This window comes from Panthera pardus, unplaced genomic scaffold (assembly GCF_024362965.1).
Source record: "Panthera pardus isolate Hobbes unplaced genomic scaffold, ASM2436296v1 HiC_scaffold_20, whole genome shotgun sequence".
Classification (NCBI taxonomy): Eukaryota; Metazoa; Chordata; class Mammalia; order Carnivora; family Felidae; genus Panthera; species Panthera pardus.
Genome location: NW_026526766.1, coordinates 89437439 through 89450705, shown reverse-complemented (window position 1 = coordinate 89450705; position 13267 = coordinate 89437439). Strand labels below are relative to the sequence as shown.

At 60.1% G+C, this 13267-nt stretch overlaps 1 protein-coding gene across 13 annotated transcripts in view; it reads right to left on the bottom strand.

Moving 5' to 3' along the window:
• Positions 1-12346, bottom strand: part of NTNG2 (netrin G2) — a 67670-nt gene extending 55324 nt beyond the window's left edge. For 3 of the 13 annotated variants that reach the window (XM_053908463.1, XM_053908465.1, XM_053908466.1), the window contains exons 1-3: positions 11347-12345; positions 7455-7585; positions 6517-7216 (exon numbers count right to left, since the gene is read on the bottom strand). In XM_053908463.1, the coding sequence (XP_053764438.1) occupies positions 6517-6729 (213 nt within the window). In that variant the 5' untranslated portion in view covers positions 6730-7216; positions 7455-7585; positions 11347-12345. Of the gene's footprint in view, positions 1-4958; positions 5069-6516; positions 7217-7454; positions 7586-8502; positions 8584-10585; positions 10712-11346 lie in introns of those variants that run through there. The other 10 variants (XM_053908464.1, XM_053908468.1, XM_053908462.1 and 7 more) reach the window with 9 other exon arrangements.
• Between the last annotated feature and the right edge of the window lie 921 nt (positions 12347-13267).

Genomic DNA, 13267 nt, shown 5'->3' with positions numbered 1-13267 from the left:
CCACCTCAATTACAAATTGTTTTAAAGAAATTCTTTTAAAAATGCCCTTATCTCAAGAAAAAACTTTAACTGCGTGGGGATGGGTGGTAACTAAACTTATCACGGTGATCATTCTGCAATATACACGTGTATCGAATTGTTACGTTGAACACCTAAAACTAATACAGTGTTATCTGTTCATTATATCTCAATTAAAAAAAAAAAGGATGGAGAAAACCAGAGGGAAATTACATGATGTGCCGTTGTATTTTTACCGCTCATCGTTGTTTTTCTTCGCTTTGGTTTGCATTCAGGAGAATACTTGGGGAAAAAAGTATCTAGTGCTGTGCAGGCCGCTCAGAGCCCCCCTATCTGCACCGGGGTCCCCCGTTTTGTCTGCATGTGACCAAAGCCGAACCCCAGCCTGGACTTCCCCGAACTCCCAGGATCCATTTGGCGATCTTCCGGGAGCATTGGTGAATCTAGGCAAACCCCATCTGTGCACAGGTGGGGAAACTGAGGCTAAGGGGCTCGGCCTGGTGTCCCAGCAACAAGGAGACTTTGCCAGAACCCGGAACTGCCCGGCTCCCCTCCAGTGCCTTTTCTGCGCTAACACGCTGTCACCCGCCAGCCGTTGGTGTTCACTCGAAGAATCAGAGACACGTTTTCATCTATTTAAGCAAATCTGCTGCTGATGGAAAACAAATCAGAACCTGTTTCTGCATCATCTGCCGTTTCCTAGTTTCCTCTACACTTGGTCCCCGCCTCATGGGCCATATGGACCCTGGCCAGGTCTGAGACAGGGGAGCCCGGGCCACGGGGGCCGGGGGATGGGAACAGAGCTTTGCAGCCTGGGCCCGGGTCCCCGGGGCGGCAAGGGGCTGTCCCGCTCCTTCAAGCCTGCCACGCTCCGTTCAGGCCCCACCCATGGCCTCGCTCTGGCCTCTGCGTGCACACTGTTCCCCTGCTCCCCTCACTCCCACCACACTCTTGGCCCGACCCTCCCCCCCAGCACTAGGGGTCAGTTAGGATCCAGACAGAGGAGGGCTGAATCTCCCGCACTAAGTAGACGTAGGGAAGCCTCGTTCTATCGATTCATCTGTCTAACGGCATAGCAACGCCATGCCCTGCAGGTTTGCGGGGCGGGGGGAGCAGTTTACAGGGTCAGGGGAGTTGGGGGGCTTGGATGGGACAAGGAGGTGAAGCGGCTTGTCCCCTCCCAATCACCCACACCTCTCTCCTCCTATCACCTGGACCCTCCCTCTGTGTCCCTGCACATGTCAACTCCCTAGCACTGGCCGTCGCCCCTCTGAATCCCAGACCACACGGGTGCCGACCCCCATCTCTGAAGTCCCACAGTGCACGCAGACTGTACCCCACATTACGTGCCCGGCCGATAGCCCTGTCTTCTTTCTACTGTCACTCCTTTGTCTCTCCAGCTACATTCCAGGACGGAAAAGAAAACTCCTGTTTTGGAACATTTATTCTGTGCCAGGTGCCCTGCCGAGGTCTCTCCGTGCTGTGTCTCATCTCATTTGTCAGCCTTCCTCTGAGCCCCGGGGCTGGTGTCATCCCAGTGTTCAGATGGGAAAACTGAGGCTCAGGGCACAAGGGACTTATCCAAAGTCCCACAGTCCAGAGGGGGGGGTGGATAACTGGAGCTCACCTTTGCCCCTTCCCAAATCCCAAGTTCTCATCCACGGCGGGTGTAGCCTGTCTGTCCACCTGCCCATCCCCTGCCTCCCTGCACATGGGATTTGAGGCAGCTGCTCCTAATACATGCAAGGCAGGAGAAAAATGAAACTATGTGGAAAATCAAGGGCAGAGAATGTAGAGTCAGAAAAGAAAGAAGAGCCTGGGGAAGGCAGGGATGTGTAAACTGGAAAGTTCTAGAACTTTTGACACTCTTTGGAAAGGTGTCCCCTCCGGGCCCTTCCCCCCCCCCCCCCCCCCCCACGCTCCAGGTGCACTGCCCCCTACCCTCCATGGGGTGTCCGTTAAGGGGCAGGGAGCTTGCTCATGTGGGCGCTGACCTCACAGCACGCTGCCCCCGGCCTGTCACTCGCCTGCTCCCCAGGAAGGAGGCTTCACTGGGCAACAAGATGTCATGCATGGAACTATTCTTGTCCCAAGCTGGGCCCTGCCTCAGGCGTTTCGACAGAACGAGCCACTTTAACTAAGGGTTGGGTGAAGCTCAGGTTCCAAACTCACTTTCTACCTAAGGACCGAGCCGTGCAGACCTCCTGGTGAGATCAGATCACACATCCCACAGCCAGGGGCCTTGACGGAGAGAAGTGAGAGCTTTCGGGGCTTCCTGGCCCGATCAAAACCCTGGTCCTTCCTGTAAGACTCAGTTCGAATCTCCCCTCCTCTGAGAAGCCTTCCCGGATCGCACGGACCTCCCACTCCCCCAACCATTTATCCATTAAGCGCTTACCTAGCACTGACTGAGCCAAGAGGGAGGGCAGCCGTCCTTCGGGGCTCCTACCACATCAGAGCGTCTCCCCCACGCCTTGTTGGCCGTGTCTATTATGAATATCCGCAAGGTCTGCCGTGACCTCGTGTTGAGGGGAGCAGGGGGCTGGGGCACGCTCTTCTCTGTGGGTTCGGGGGCCAGGAACACAGCAGGGAAAGGAGGACTGAACCAGGGGGCCAGTCGGCTCAGTGCTGCTGGCTGGGAATATTTCTTGAATACCCACGTCTGGCAGGAGGCGGGGCACCTAGGACCTCGATTCTGCAGATAGAGTTCAATGTCACGGTGAGGTGGGGGCTAGAAGACTCAAGGATCCACCTGCCATCTGCCTTAATCAGCCCAGCAGTCCCCTTGGGTGGGGGGATAGGGCCGCTGGCTCGGCATCTGGGTAAGCTGAGGCAAGGAGACGGCAAAGCAGGTTCTGAGGGAGACGTGTGCTCAGAGATACACCTTCGTGGCCCCTCGACCAAGCCAGAGTCTCCTTGGATAAAAAGTTGACTGTTCATCTGCTTCAAAACCAAGGGGATCAATGTTGGACCCGAGATAACATCGAAGCCTGATACTAAAACAGAGCTCATACTCTTCAAGTGCGTCCGGATATTCTGAGGGAGGCATTTCCTTCTCCTAGGCAGTTGGGGGGGGGGGGGGGCAAGGCAGCCAAGATCACCCCCCCGCCTCCCTGTTACAGATGAGGAAACGGAGGTCAGGAGAGACTTACCCCCGGTCACCCTGCCCGAGAAAACAGCAAGGCTGGGATGGGAGCTCGGGGCCTCAGACCCCAGGCCTGTGCCTCTAGACAGGAGACACACAGCCTCTCTTTGGCAGCTTCCAGAGGGCCTCAGGGCTGTGAGCTCCCAGCTCCACCCCTCACTCCTGGGACCCCTGCATGCCAAGATCCCCCGGGGACGTGAGCAGCGAGTCGAAGCCACGACTGAGCAATTATGTCGAGGAGCCGTGTCTCAGACCATACCCTGCATGCATCTGAATTGCCTGCATTGCTGGTTAAAATGCAGGTTCTGGCTCAGTTGGTCTGGGGCAGGGCCTGGGATTCTGCATTTTTAACAAGGTGAGTCCAAGGACTTCACGTCAGGTAGCAAGTAGGTATCTACAGAATTGCTTTAAACACTACCTGCCTGGTCTGTGGCCAGCACCGTCTCTCTCTCTCTCTTTTTCTCTTTTCCCCACTGTCACCCCTCCTCACCATCTCTCTCCTGAGGCTCAAGGGTTGGCTTTTATCTCAGAGGCACAGGAAGAGAGTTTTGGAGCACTGAGGGGCCTGCTTCCCACACCCAACCTCTCCCGCCCCCTGGGCCCTGCAGCGTGGCCAGGCTGGCCCTCTCCGGCCGGGTCCCCCAGAATGGAGGGCAGAGGGCTGTCTGTCCTCTCCCGCGGCCCTCATTGAAATTTTGCCCTTGCCCTCAGATCCTCTGTTGAGAGCTCATCCCTATTAATTCTCATTGTGCATTTAGAGCCAATAGGTTTTTATTTATTCATTTATCTTGGTCTTCTCCCCCCCTCCCCTTCCTCACCAGGCTGGAATTTACAATTCAGTTCTCAGGTGGCCTTGCGGAAGGACGGAAGGACAGGAAGCCTGGCGGGAGGGAGGGTCTGCACACTGAACCCTGGAAAGGGCGGCTGCCTCTTGGCCCATCTTGCACCCTGGGGGTGCTCCAGGGCTCACATTCCAGTTGGCTGGATGCTGGGACAGGACCTGGGACCCACTGGGCGCTCGCAAGGCTAAAGGGGCAGTGGGGGGCTGGCTACTGGTGGGGCGCCCCCTGGTGGTTCACATCACCTGCCGTGCCCGGAGCGGTTCAAGCTCCCCGGCCATGCCACATAGCCCTGCTGCCCAGAGACTAGAAATACGGGGCGTGGCGTCCTCAAGGTTGAACAGAGGAAAGAAAAGCCAGGGACACGGCTGAGGGCCTCCTAACAACAATAATAAATGCATAACACCTACTGCACATTGAGCACCTACTGTGTGCCAGCACGGTGCCCAGGGCTTGGCACGGCCAGGGCGCATCCCCTTGCCAGCCCTGTGACACCCAGACAGTATCACCTCTACTTTACAGGGGAGGAAACCGCAGCTCAGAGGGGCAGGCCGAGCCACCTAGTGGGGGAGCACAGGCCCTGGATGCAGACCAGTTGCCTGCCCGCCTTCTAAATGAGTGACCTTGCCAGGATTTAGGCAAACCTTTCTAATCCCTACAACAGGATTAGAACAGTCCCTCCCCACCCCCCCCACCCCCCCAGAGCATCCCGGAGATGATTAAATGAGACACACACAGGACCTGCTCAGGGGAAGCTGCACGGGGGGTTGAGTCCATCTGGACGGGACCCCCCGCTCCCTGCAGAAGCCAGCTCCCCCCACCCCCCACCCCCGCCTGCCCAGGCAGAGTCCCCATTCTTGTCGGCCGCACATTTGTAATCAAAGGCGGAGCAGGACAGCAGCCTGTAATGAAATATTTAAGTCCACCAGACAGCTGGGGAGACACTGAGGACCCACCTATGCGGGAGATGTTGAAGACGTTGTTCTTCCTCGTCTGTCTCCCCGGGAGAGAAGGAGAAGCGACACCACCTGGGCTCAGGTGGGGCAGCGCTAGGATTGTGGGTCGGGGTGGGGGTGACCACCCCACCATGGCAGCTGCACCGGGTCCCCCGTGTGAGGGTGCAGGCAGGGCCGAGAGTATCCTGAGCCAGCTTTGGCCAGGAGAGGGCCTCAGACTTGCATTTGATGGTCACCTCCACCCCTCAAGCCCTTGACCGGAAGCTGGTCCAATGAATTATGATTTAGCTGCCCTGTCCCACACCCTTCCCCCCAGTACATTAGGGCAATGATTAATATTTAAGAGAAGAAATACAGTCGAGACTCTAATAGGAGAGACAGAGGTTGACTCTGTTCAGGGAGTGAGTGGAGAAGTGTTCACAGGAGCTGGGGGGGGGGGGGGGGTTGTCGGCCTAACGCACAGGCTCAGAACTGGGCTCCACTGCCCGTCGACCTGGCCTTGCCCCTGACCTTCAGGAGCCGACCGCCTTGCTCACCCCTGAGCCAGCGAAGCCCTGGGATCCCCAGTGCAGTGACTCCCATGGACTATCCAGTCTCTGCCCCCAGCCCTGTGCTGCCTTCTTCCCTCCCTCCCCCGCTGGCTCCCTTGGCCCAGCCACCGTCCACAGTGACAGACTCACTCACGACGGACTGCTGACTGTCCAAGTGGAAACCTACCTTCCCAGGCTGACTGCCCTGTGATAGGAACGAAACTCCCCGCGGGACAAAGGCGTCCCCAGGAGCCTGGGGGGGGGGGGGGGGTTGCCTGCTCAGTCCAGCCATAGGCCCCAGAGGCTCCCTCAAGGACACCCCAAAGATGACAACGAGCCCCTCCTATCAGCTCCCACAGCCTGGATGCCCAGCGCAGGGCTGGGGAGGGGGCTCCGCAGAGCTGCCCAGCGGGAAGGCCCCTCTCGGCAGGCAGTTTAGCTCGGTGGCTTTGGAGCCAAACACGCGAGTCCCAGCTCCAGGACTTCCTGGTGCGTGACTCCGGGCCTCAGTTTCTCCATCCGTCCAACAGGAAGGACAACCGCTAACGTCTGGGGGGCACTCGCTCTGGGCCAGGCACTTCACGTGGGACGAATTAGCTCACTTACTCCTACGATGCCCATTTGATAGACAATGGAACAGAGGCCCAGACATGCCACCCCCCAGAACTCCTCCTTTATACGACGCGGGGTCCGCCTGGCGGAGCTGAGGGGAGCACTTGGGCGTGAAGCTGTCAGCCCACACACGAGGAGCTCCCGCAGATGACCCCCCGCTATTACGGAAACGATCCAGTGGTCAGCGGGCCAAGAATGTGCCCGCCCCAGAGAACGAGGTCACGTGACCTCAGAGCCCCGGGGCGGGGGGGGGGGGCAGGGGGGGTGCGGCCTTTGCTTTGGCACTTTTCCAACGTGGGACAGCCATCCAGTGCCCATCAGCCTTGCATCTGGGCCCCCCATCGTGCTCACCCATCACAAGAGTCTGTCCCGGACCCCCTCCCACTCGGCCTGAGCGAAGCAGTGGGCTGACTTACGTGGGAGCAGAATCTCTCAGGGGGGTCTCCACACGTGATGCCTGAGGGTTCCACCTTCACCTTGACGTAGTCCTTTAGCCGCATCACCTTGGGCTGGCAGGCATAGAACTCCCAGGTGGGGCCCTCATCCGTGGTCACCCAGGATTTGCAGATGTCGTAGTCCCCAGAGGCCAGTGGGAGGCAGTGCAGGAACAGAGCCAGCAGGGGCAGCATGGCTGAGCAGTCCGCAGGGGCGTGGCCCGGACGGGCGCTGGAGAGGCAGCGACTGGGTCAGGCGGGACTCTCGGCCTCAGCATGGAAGGGCCACATCTGCCAGGCAGTGGTGGCTGGATGACCCGGGGACTCGAGCACCGACTGCCGGGTCGCAAAGGGCGAGGAACCTGTTTCTTCCCGAAGGCTGATGCGGAAAATCCAGAGCCGGCGTTTCTCAGACTGCTGATGGGCAGATCAAAAAGTTGCCCATAACTTGGCGTCCTCCTAACCTTGGCATTACACCTCTCCCGGAGGTGAATCTGATCAAATCAGGCAGGCTCTCAAATTGTGACAGCGGGTGGAAATGGGATAAGGAGCAAATCCGCGGGGATCCGGCATGAGGCGGGATCAGATTGCTTCTAATTTTTGTCCCTCCAATCAATCCAGGTTCTTTAAAGGACCCTTAATGTGTGATGGGCTCAGCACAACCGCAAAACAACCCTCTGGCCTGCATTGTAAAGATAAAATAAAAATCAGGAGGTGTACGTGTTAGCTGGAAAGATGTTCCCTCTGTGGGACCGGACTGGCATCTCAGACCAATAAAAGAGATTTCTCTTCACATGGGCTTAAAGTGACACCAATGGTGTGGCTGGACTACGGCATGAAAAAGTGACTGAGGTTTTAACTGGGGAGCAGCTTATGTGGCTCTGCTTTGTGGGGACGGGCACTAATGGGGGCCAGCTGACCTTGGCTGGTAGCCATCGGCAACTTGTTATGAAGTTTCTCACACTTCCGCTCTCAATGCATCCAGGTACCCGGGGCTGGCTTGTCTTTCATTGTTAAGAGGGGAGGAGAGAGAGCTCATTAGCAACAACACCTGCAACAAATTAAAAAGAGAAAGGGTGGGGGGGGGGGAAAGACGTGTAAGAACAAAAGCTCTCTGGCAAAATGTGCAAAAAATGAGGCTGCATTAGCGAGGTCTCCGGAGAAAAGTAGGTTATTTTTATTAACATCAGAGCTGCGTATTTGGAGATTGGGCGCGTTGTCAACGAGGTGATTTGGTTTTTTCCCCTCCTTTCCGGGAGCCGTTAGGTCAGCAGAAGGGCCCCCCCCCCCCCCCCCCCCGCTTCGGGGTCACCGACTTTGCAAAATGTCCTCCTAGGGAGTCAAGATTGAGTGACCGCGACCGACAAGTCAAAGGTCAGAGTTGTCACCCTGCGTGCAGACTAGTCTGTACGTACAGGTACGGATGAACACAGCGGTCCGTGTGTGGACCCACAGGTAAGAACCAGGAGCTGATAAATCTCTCTCCAAATTCTGAAACGGTGAATTTCATTTGCAACGCTAAGATACCAGGGACATTGAAGACTTCCACAGAAGTGACAGTGGTTTGTCATAATAGGTTTTCTGATCAAGGCCAAAATTCTGCAATAATCCTTAGAGGGTGTGCCCATAAATGAGTCACCATTATGATTATTGCTCTGCTATTTTAAGCTGCTGATAATGATTTAAGAGCCCAAAGAGCTATAACTAAGACAAATGTTACATTGTAGAAAACATGACTCCACTAATGTGGTGCGTTCCCAGACACTTGATACATTACCAGGAGAATTTGAGTCCAGCCAGTGTGGGATCCTGGCCAAAAATACTAGCCAATAGGGCAAAGGTTATGGAATGAGTCACAGCAGAAGCACCCGCATTATTAATTATCCTGGTTATTGTTCTACCTGGGATTATCGCGTCTAAATCCCCAAACTGCTCGGGCATCCGTGCTAACCTCAGCCTGATTCTCACCTGACATCCTCAGGGAAGGTCTCTGAAGAGTTAATCACTTTTCCATGAAACCCCGTCCTCGGCCCAGACACAAACACACACCTGCCAGAAATGACAAACCGGGGAAGTGGACATTGTCCAGCGAGGGCTGGTGGCTCACCTGGGCTCCCGGCAGAAGCCCCCAGCCAGTGCCCCCACGCTCCTGGTGGGGGGGGGGGGAACTCATAAATCTGCATTAAGGCGGCCCCTGCCCCTGTCTCTGGCTGAAGGGCTCTTGATGGAGATGAATAAGGAGCCCAGGGGGACCACGTTCTCACCGCTCACCTCTGGCTGTTTAAAGAGAAACCTGTTATAGAGCCTGCCTGGCCTTGAATGCGCTCCTTGCTAGAAACTCTCAGAAAGAACCCGCCTGGCGACTATTTTTACAACCTGAGAAAATGTAGTAAAAATAAAATAGCGCGGCCGGCAAAGGTTTGGATGCCTCTACCCAAGCTTCGTGCTGCCCAGAAAACAGCACGTCCCTAATTAATTCTTCCAGCCGCGGACTCCCAACTGTTCACTAACAGGTAGGGAGCTCCCGACGGCCGGCGACACCCCCTCGGGGGCGCTGGCTGCGGGCTTCCTTGATCTGCAGGGCCAGCGGCGGCGGCGGCGGCGGCGGCGGCGGCGGCGCAGGGCTTGGGCTGCGCGGGGAGGCAGCGAGGCCCGGGAGGCCGGGAGGCCACGGAGAGGGGAGCTCGGAGCCCCTGGAAAATCTATTCACCGCTTGGCAGTTCGGTTGGTTTAAGCGCGGCGCGTTCCCTGCAAAGTGGGGTGCTGGTGGAGAGCCAAGGACAACCAAATCTGCGGGGGGTGGGGTAACAAATGTGTTTACAACCAGTCAATCAACGAGCGTTGCTGGTATTATAGGGGGAACTGTGAGCTCAGCGGGCGCACATTACAGCCGGCTTTTGCCAAAAGTGGGGGGGGGGGGGGAAGGAGGGGGGTTGGAGAGAAGCAAGAGTCTCCGGGAAAACGAGGCGGAAAGCAGGGAGTGCGAAGCCAGCAGGGAAATTTCAGAGTAAGAGGTTGTATCCCGGTGGGTCGTTTTCTCCTTGGAAAATAAATCTTCACCTGATATTATTAAGAAACTGCAGCTCCCAGAAACAAACAGAATCAATGCGCTTTATTTTCTTTTAAGAGTCCTCAGGAACCGAGGTGGGGGTGGGGGGCTGATAGCCAGGGTATTAAAACCCGAAAATTAGATTTTACCAGGATTTCTGAACTCCCGATTTCTCTGTCTTATTGAATTAGCGCCTCTCGGAGCTGGCTGGGCTCGGAGCAGGCTCCTCCCCGAGCTGCCGGCTGCGCCCTCGCCTCTTGGGAAACTTGGCGCTGTGGGCACGGGGGTCCCCTGGGGGGCACTGGAGGAGGCGGTACGGGGGGGGGGGGGCGTTGCCCACCTTGAAGCTTCCTCTCCCTTCCAAGCGGGGGGGAGGCAGCGGGGCGGAGTGAAATCTGCCTTCCAGGGGGGGTGGGGGGTGCCCGAGGGCTAGGAAGGAAGGGGGAGCCCGCTGCGGCCGGGTCACCTTCGCGCCCTCCACCCCCGGGGCCGGGGCCTGGAGGTGTTCCGAGCTCCAGCAGCTAGGCCGCCCCGGGCGCCCCCCAGCCCCGGGACGGGGGCCGGCTCCGGCTCCCCGCGCCCCCCACGGCCTCCCGGCGGCCGGGAAGCCCCGAAAAGTTGAGGGCTGGGGAGTGGGGGCGCGAGAAGGGGGCCTCGGCTGCGCGGGGGTCCGTCCCGGCGGACCGAGGGGGTCGGCCGGGGCGCAGTCCGAGCTCCGGGTGGGCTGCAGGAGGCATGCTTCGCGTAGGGGCGTGCCTCGCAGTCCCGCGGCTGCGGTTCGTCTTTCCGAAGTTGAGTGCGGGGCCCCGGGCGCGATTAACACGCACGCCTTGTAACGAAGGCCGGGCCGGCGCGGAGGGTGTGCCCCCCTCGGTGGGCACCGCCTCCCTCGATCAGGAGCTGCCGAGCAGAGCGCCCGGGAAGCGGTGGCCCCCTGACTCCCGGCGCCGCTTCCAGCAGCGCCCCTGCCTCCGCCGCCCCCCGCCCGCGCGGGCAACTTACTCGGAGCGGGCGGACCCCGCGAGCCCGCGGTCCTCGTCCCGCCTTCCCGCTGCCTCTTCTCCCCCGGTCTGCGGGCCGCCCGGCCCGAGGTTCCGCTCCGCACGTCCGCGAGCAGCTCCGCGCGCACCCCCCGCCCCCGTTAGCCCACCCCTCTACCGCACCGAGAGAACTTTCCAGCCCGGCTGCCCGAGAGTTTGTCTGGGCAACTCGCACAGACCCCGTTTCCGGAGAGCTGGGAAGGGGGGGCGCGAGGAAGGGAGGGGGAGGGGGGGGGGCCGAGGACCGTGGCGGGGAAGTCGGGGTGGAGGCGACGCGCGCGAGAAGGGTTAACTTCCTTTCCACAAACACATGCAGGCGTTCTTGCCACATCTAGCCCCGGCGCACACGCGCGCGCGCACACACACACACACGCACACACACTCACACTCGCACGCACGATGCCAAAAGACCCTGGTAGGAAAAAGCCAGCCGGAAAGACGAGCTTTTCCTTTAAGACGCTGCCACAAAGGCACACTCACACGCCCCTCTCGGGCGACGCCAGCCCTCCGCGCGTAGCAACAGCCACCGGATAACTTTTGCATCCGAGCCTTTGCTGGGCCGCTTTAAGTGGCTCCCGGGCCCCGGGAAAGGCTGCATGGTCACCCAAGCCCTTTAAAAATGAAACCAGGCTGGCGAAGCTGCAGCCGCTGGTCCCCCCCCCCCCCGCCCCCCACCCTCCCCCCCTACCGCGCGCCCGCCGGGGCTCTCCCCGCCCGCCTTACCCCCGCTCCGAGCCGCTTCCCGGCGCGCAGACCCGGGAGGCCGAGGACCGCCGCCCGCGGGCGCTCCGCCTGCCCTGGCCGGCGCTGGGTGGGGGCGCGCGGGCCGGAGGGCTGCGAGCCGCTGCTCCTCGCCGCTCCCGCCGCCGCCGCCGCCGCCGCGGCCGTCAGATCGGGGCTGGGGAGCCCTCCGGCCGCCGGGGGGGCCGCCCGCAGCCGTCCCGGAGACGCGGGCCGGGGGAGGGGGCCGCCCGCGCCGCCCGCATCGCCCGCCCCGGCCGAGCGGGAGGTCGCCTCTAACAAGTGCAAACTTTTGGGGCCCCCTGGGCGGCTCGGAGAGCACCGGCGCGCGGGCACCGGGCGGCCCCCGGCCCGGGTGGGCTTCGCGGCTGCTCGTCGGGGCGCCGGGGCATATCCCCCCGGCGGCGGCGGCGCGGGCCAGATGGCGGGGAGCTTCACCGCCCCCCTGCGCTCCGCTCCAAGTTAATGCCGAGGCTAAATCCTCTTGCCATCCCTCACGATCACCATCGGGGCTTTTATCTCTGGGTCTGATCCGGGCTGCGTAACTTCCTCTGTGTGGCTTTAACACACCATCCCACCACGGAGCAACGGTCTTCTTAAAGGTGCAGGAAGGAAATACTGCGAGGCTCGGGGGACGCGCCACGGCCCGGGGAGGGGCGCCGCCAGCAGGGGCGGCCCGGCGGGCCCGCGGCCAGGGTGGCCCCAGCGGGCGGCCGCGGGAGCGAGCCTGCTCCGGGGGGTCGCTTCCTAAACATCTCCTCCGGGCTCGGGGGCCGGCGGGTCGCGGCGCGCAGAGCGCATCCTCGGGCCGGCCCGGGTCAGGCGCCGCGGGGCTGCAGCTTCCTGTTCCCAAACCCAGGGGCCTGACGGGGTGCCAGCGCCCAGGGGTGTGGGGGCTGCCCCATCGGCACCAGGGAGGGGGCCAAGTGAGTCAGTCCACCCGCCCCCAACAGCCAAGGGCTCAAGGCTGCTGCTCTGACTTCCTCTGTAAAGCGCCGCCACCCAGAAGGCCCCAAGCAGTGGGTAAAAGGGTGGGTGGGTGGATTTGGGGAACTGGGGAGGGGGAGCGATCCGAGCGCACAACCAGAGCCTGAATACCAGCTGACACATCGCCGCCTCCACCCTGATGGGCCCTGCTTTTGATGAAGCCAAGCCAGCTCCGGAGGGAGTGCGGAGTAGGGGGGCAGGAGGGGCCTCACTCCTGGCAAGCCCCGGGGAAGGGAGGGGGGAAGAGGGTGGGGGGAGGACTCCGGCAGGGGCCTAGGGCAGAGGCCAAGGTGCTGGCAACACTGGGCAGCCCTGGGCTCTTCCACCCCCTGGAGGTTTCCGGCCAGGCCCTCTCCCAGGGCTGTGCGGGGAGGCGCCTCCACCTTCCAGGGGGGGTCGTGTGGTTTTCAGGTGCTCCTGGCCTCCTCCTCTGGGGTGGGTTCTCACTGCAATGCTCAAGCAGCCAGCCCTGTCATTTGGACGCATCCAGAACAAAGAGCCTGAGGACGAGAGAGGGAGAGGGACTGGTCCAAGGTCACAGAGGGTGTCAGGACCAGGAGCAAGATGTAGCACCTCAGTGCCCCACCCCTCTGCCGCCTCTTAACCTCCACCTTAACCCTTCCCCGCTTACGGTTTCCCCCTTCACTTGCAGAGGGGCTGTACCGCTGAATAACATTTCGGCTATTGTCACAAAGCAGGCAGATGATGCAGAATTAAAGACTGTCATCTGCTTTAATAATAATACCAGTAACAATAATTTAGCATTTATTGAACACCTGTTTTATGCCAGGCTTCGTGCAAACCGGTCCGTGCGTATCAGCCGCTGATCCTTCCCCACAGACCCGTGACTTAACTCCTATTAGCAAAGTCCCGAGTTACAGATGAAGCTTAGAGATGGTGAGTCGTTTGCCCAAGG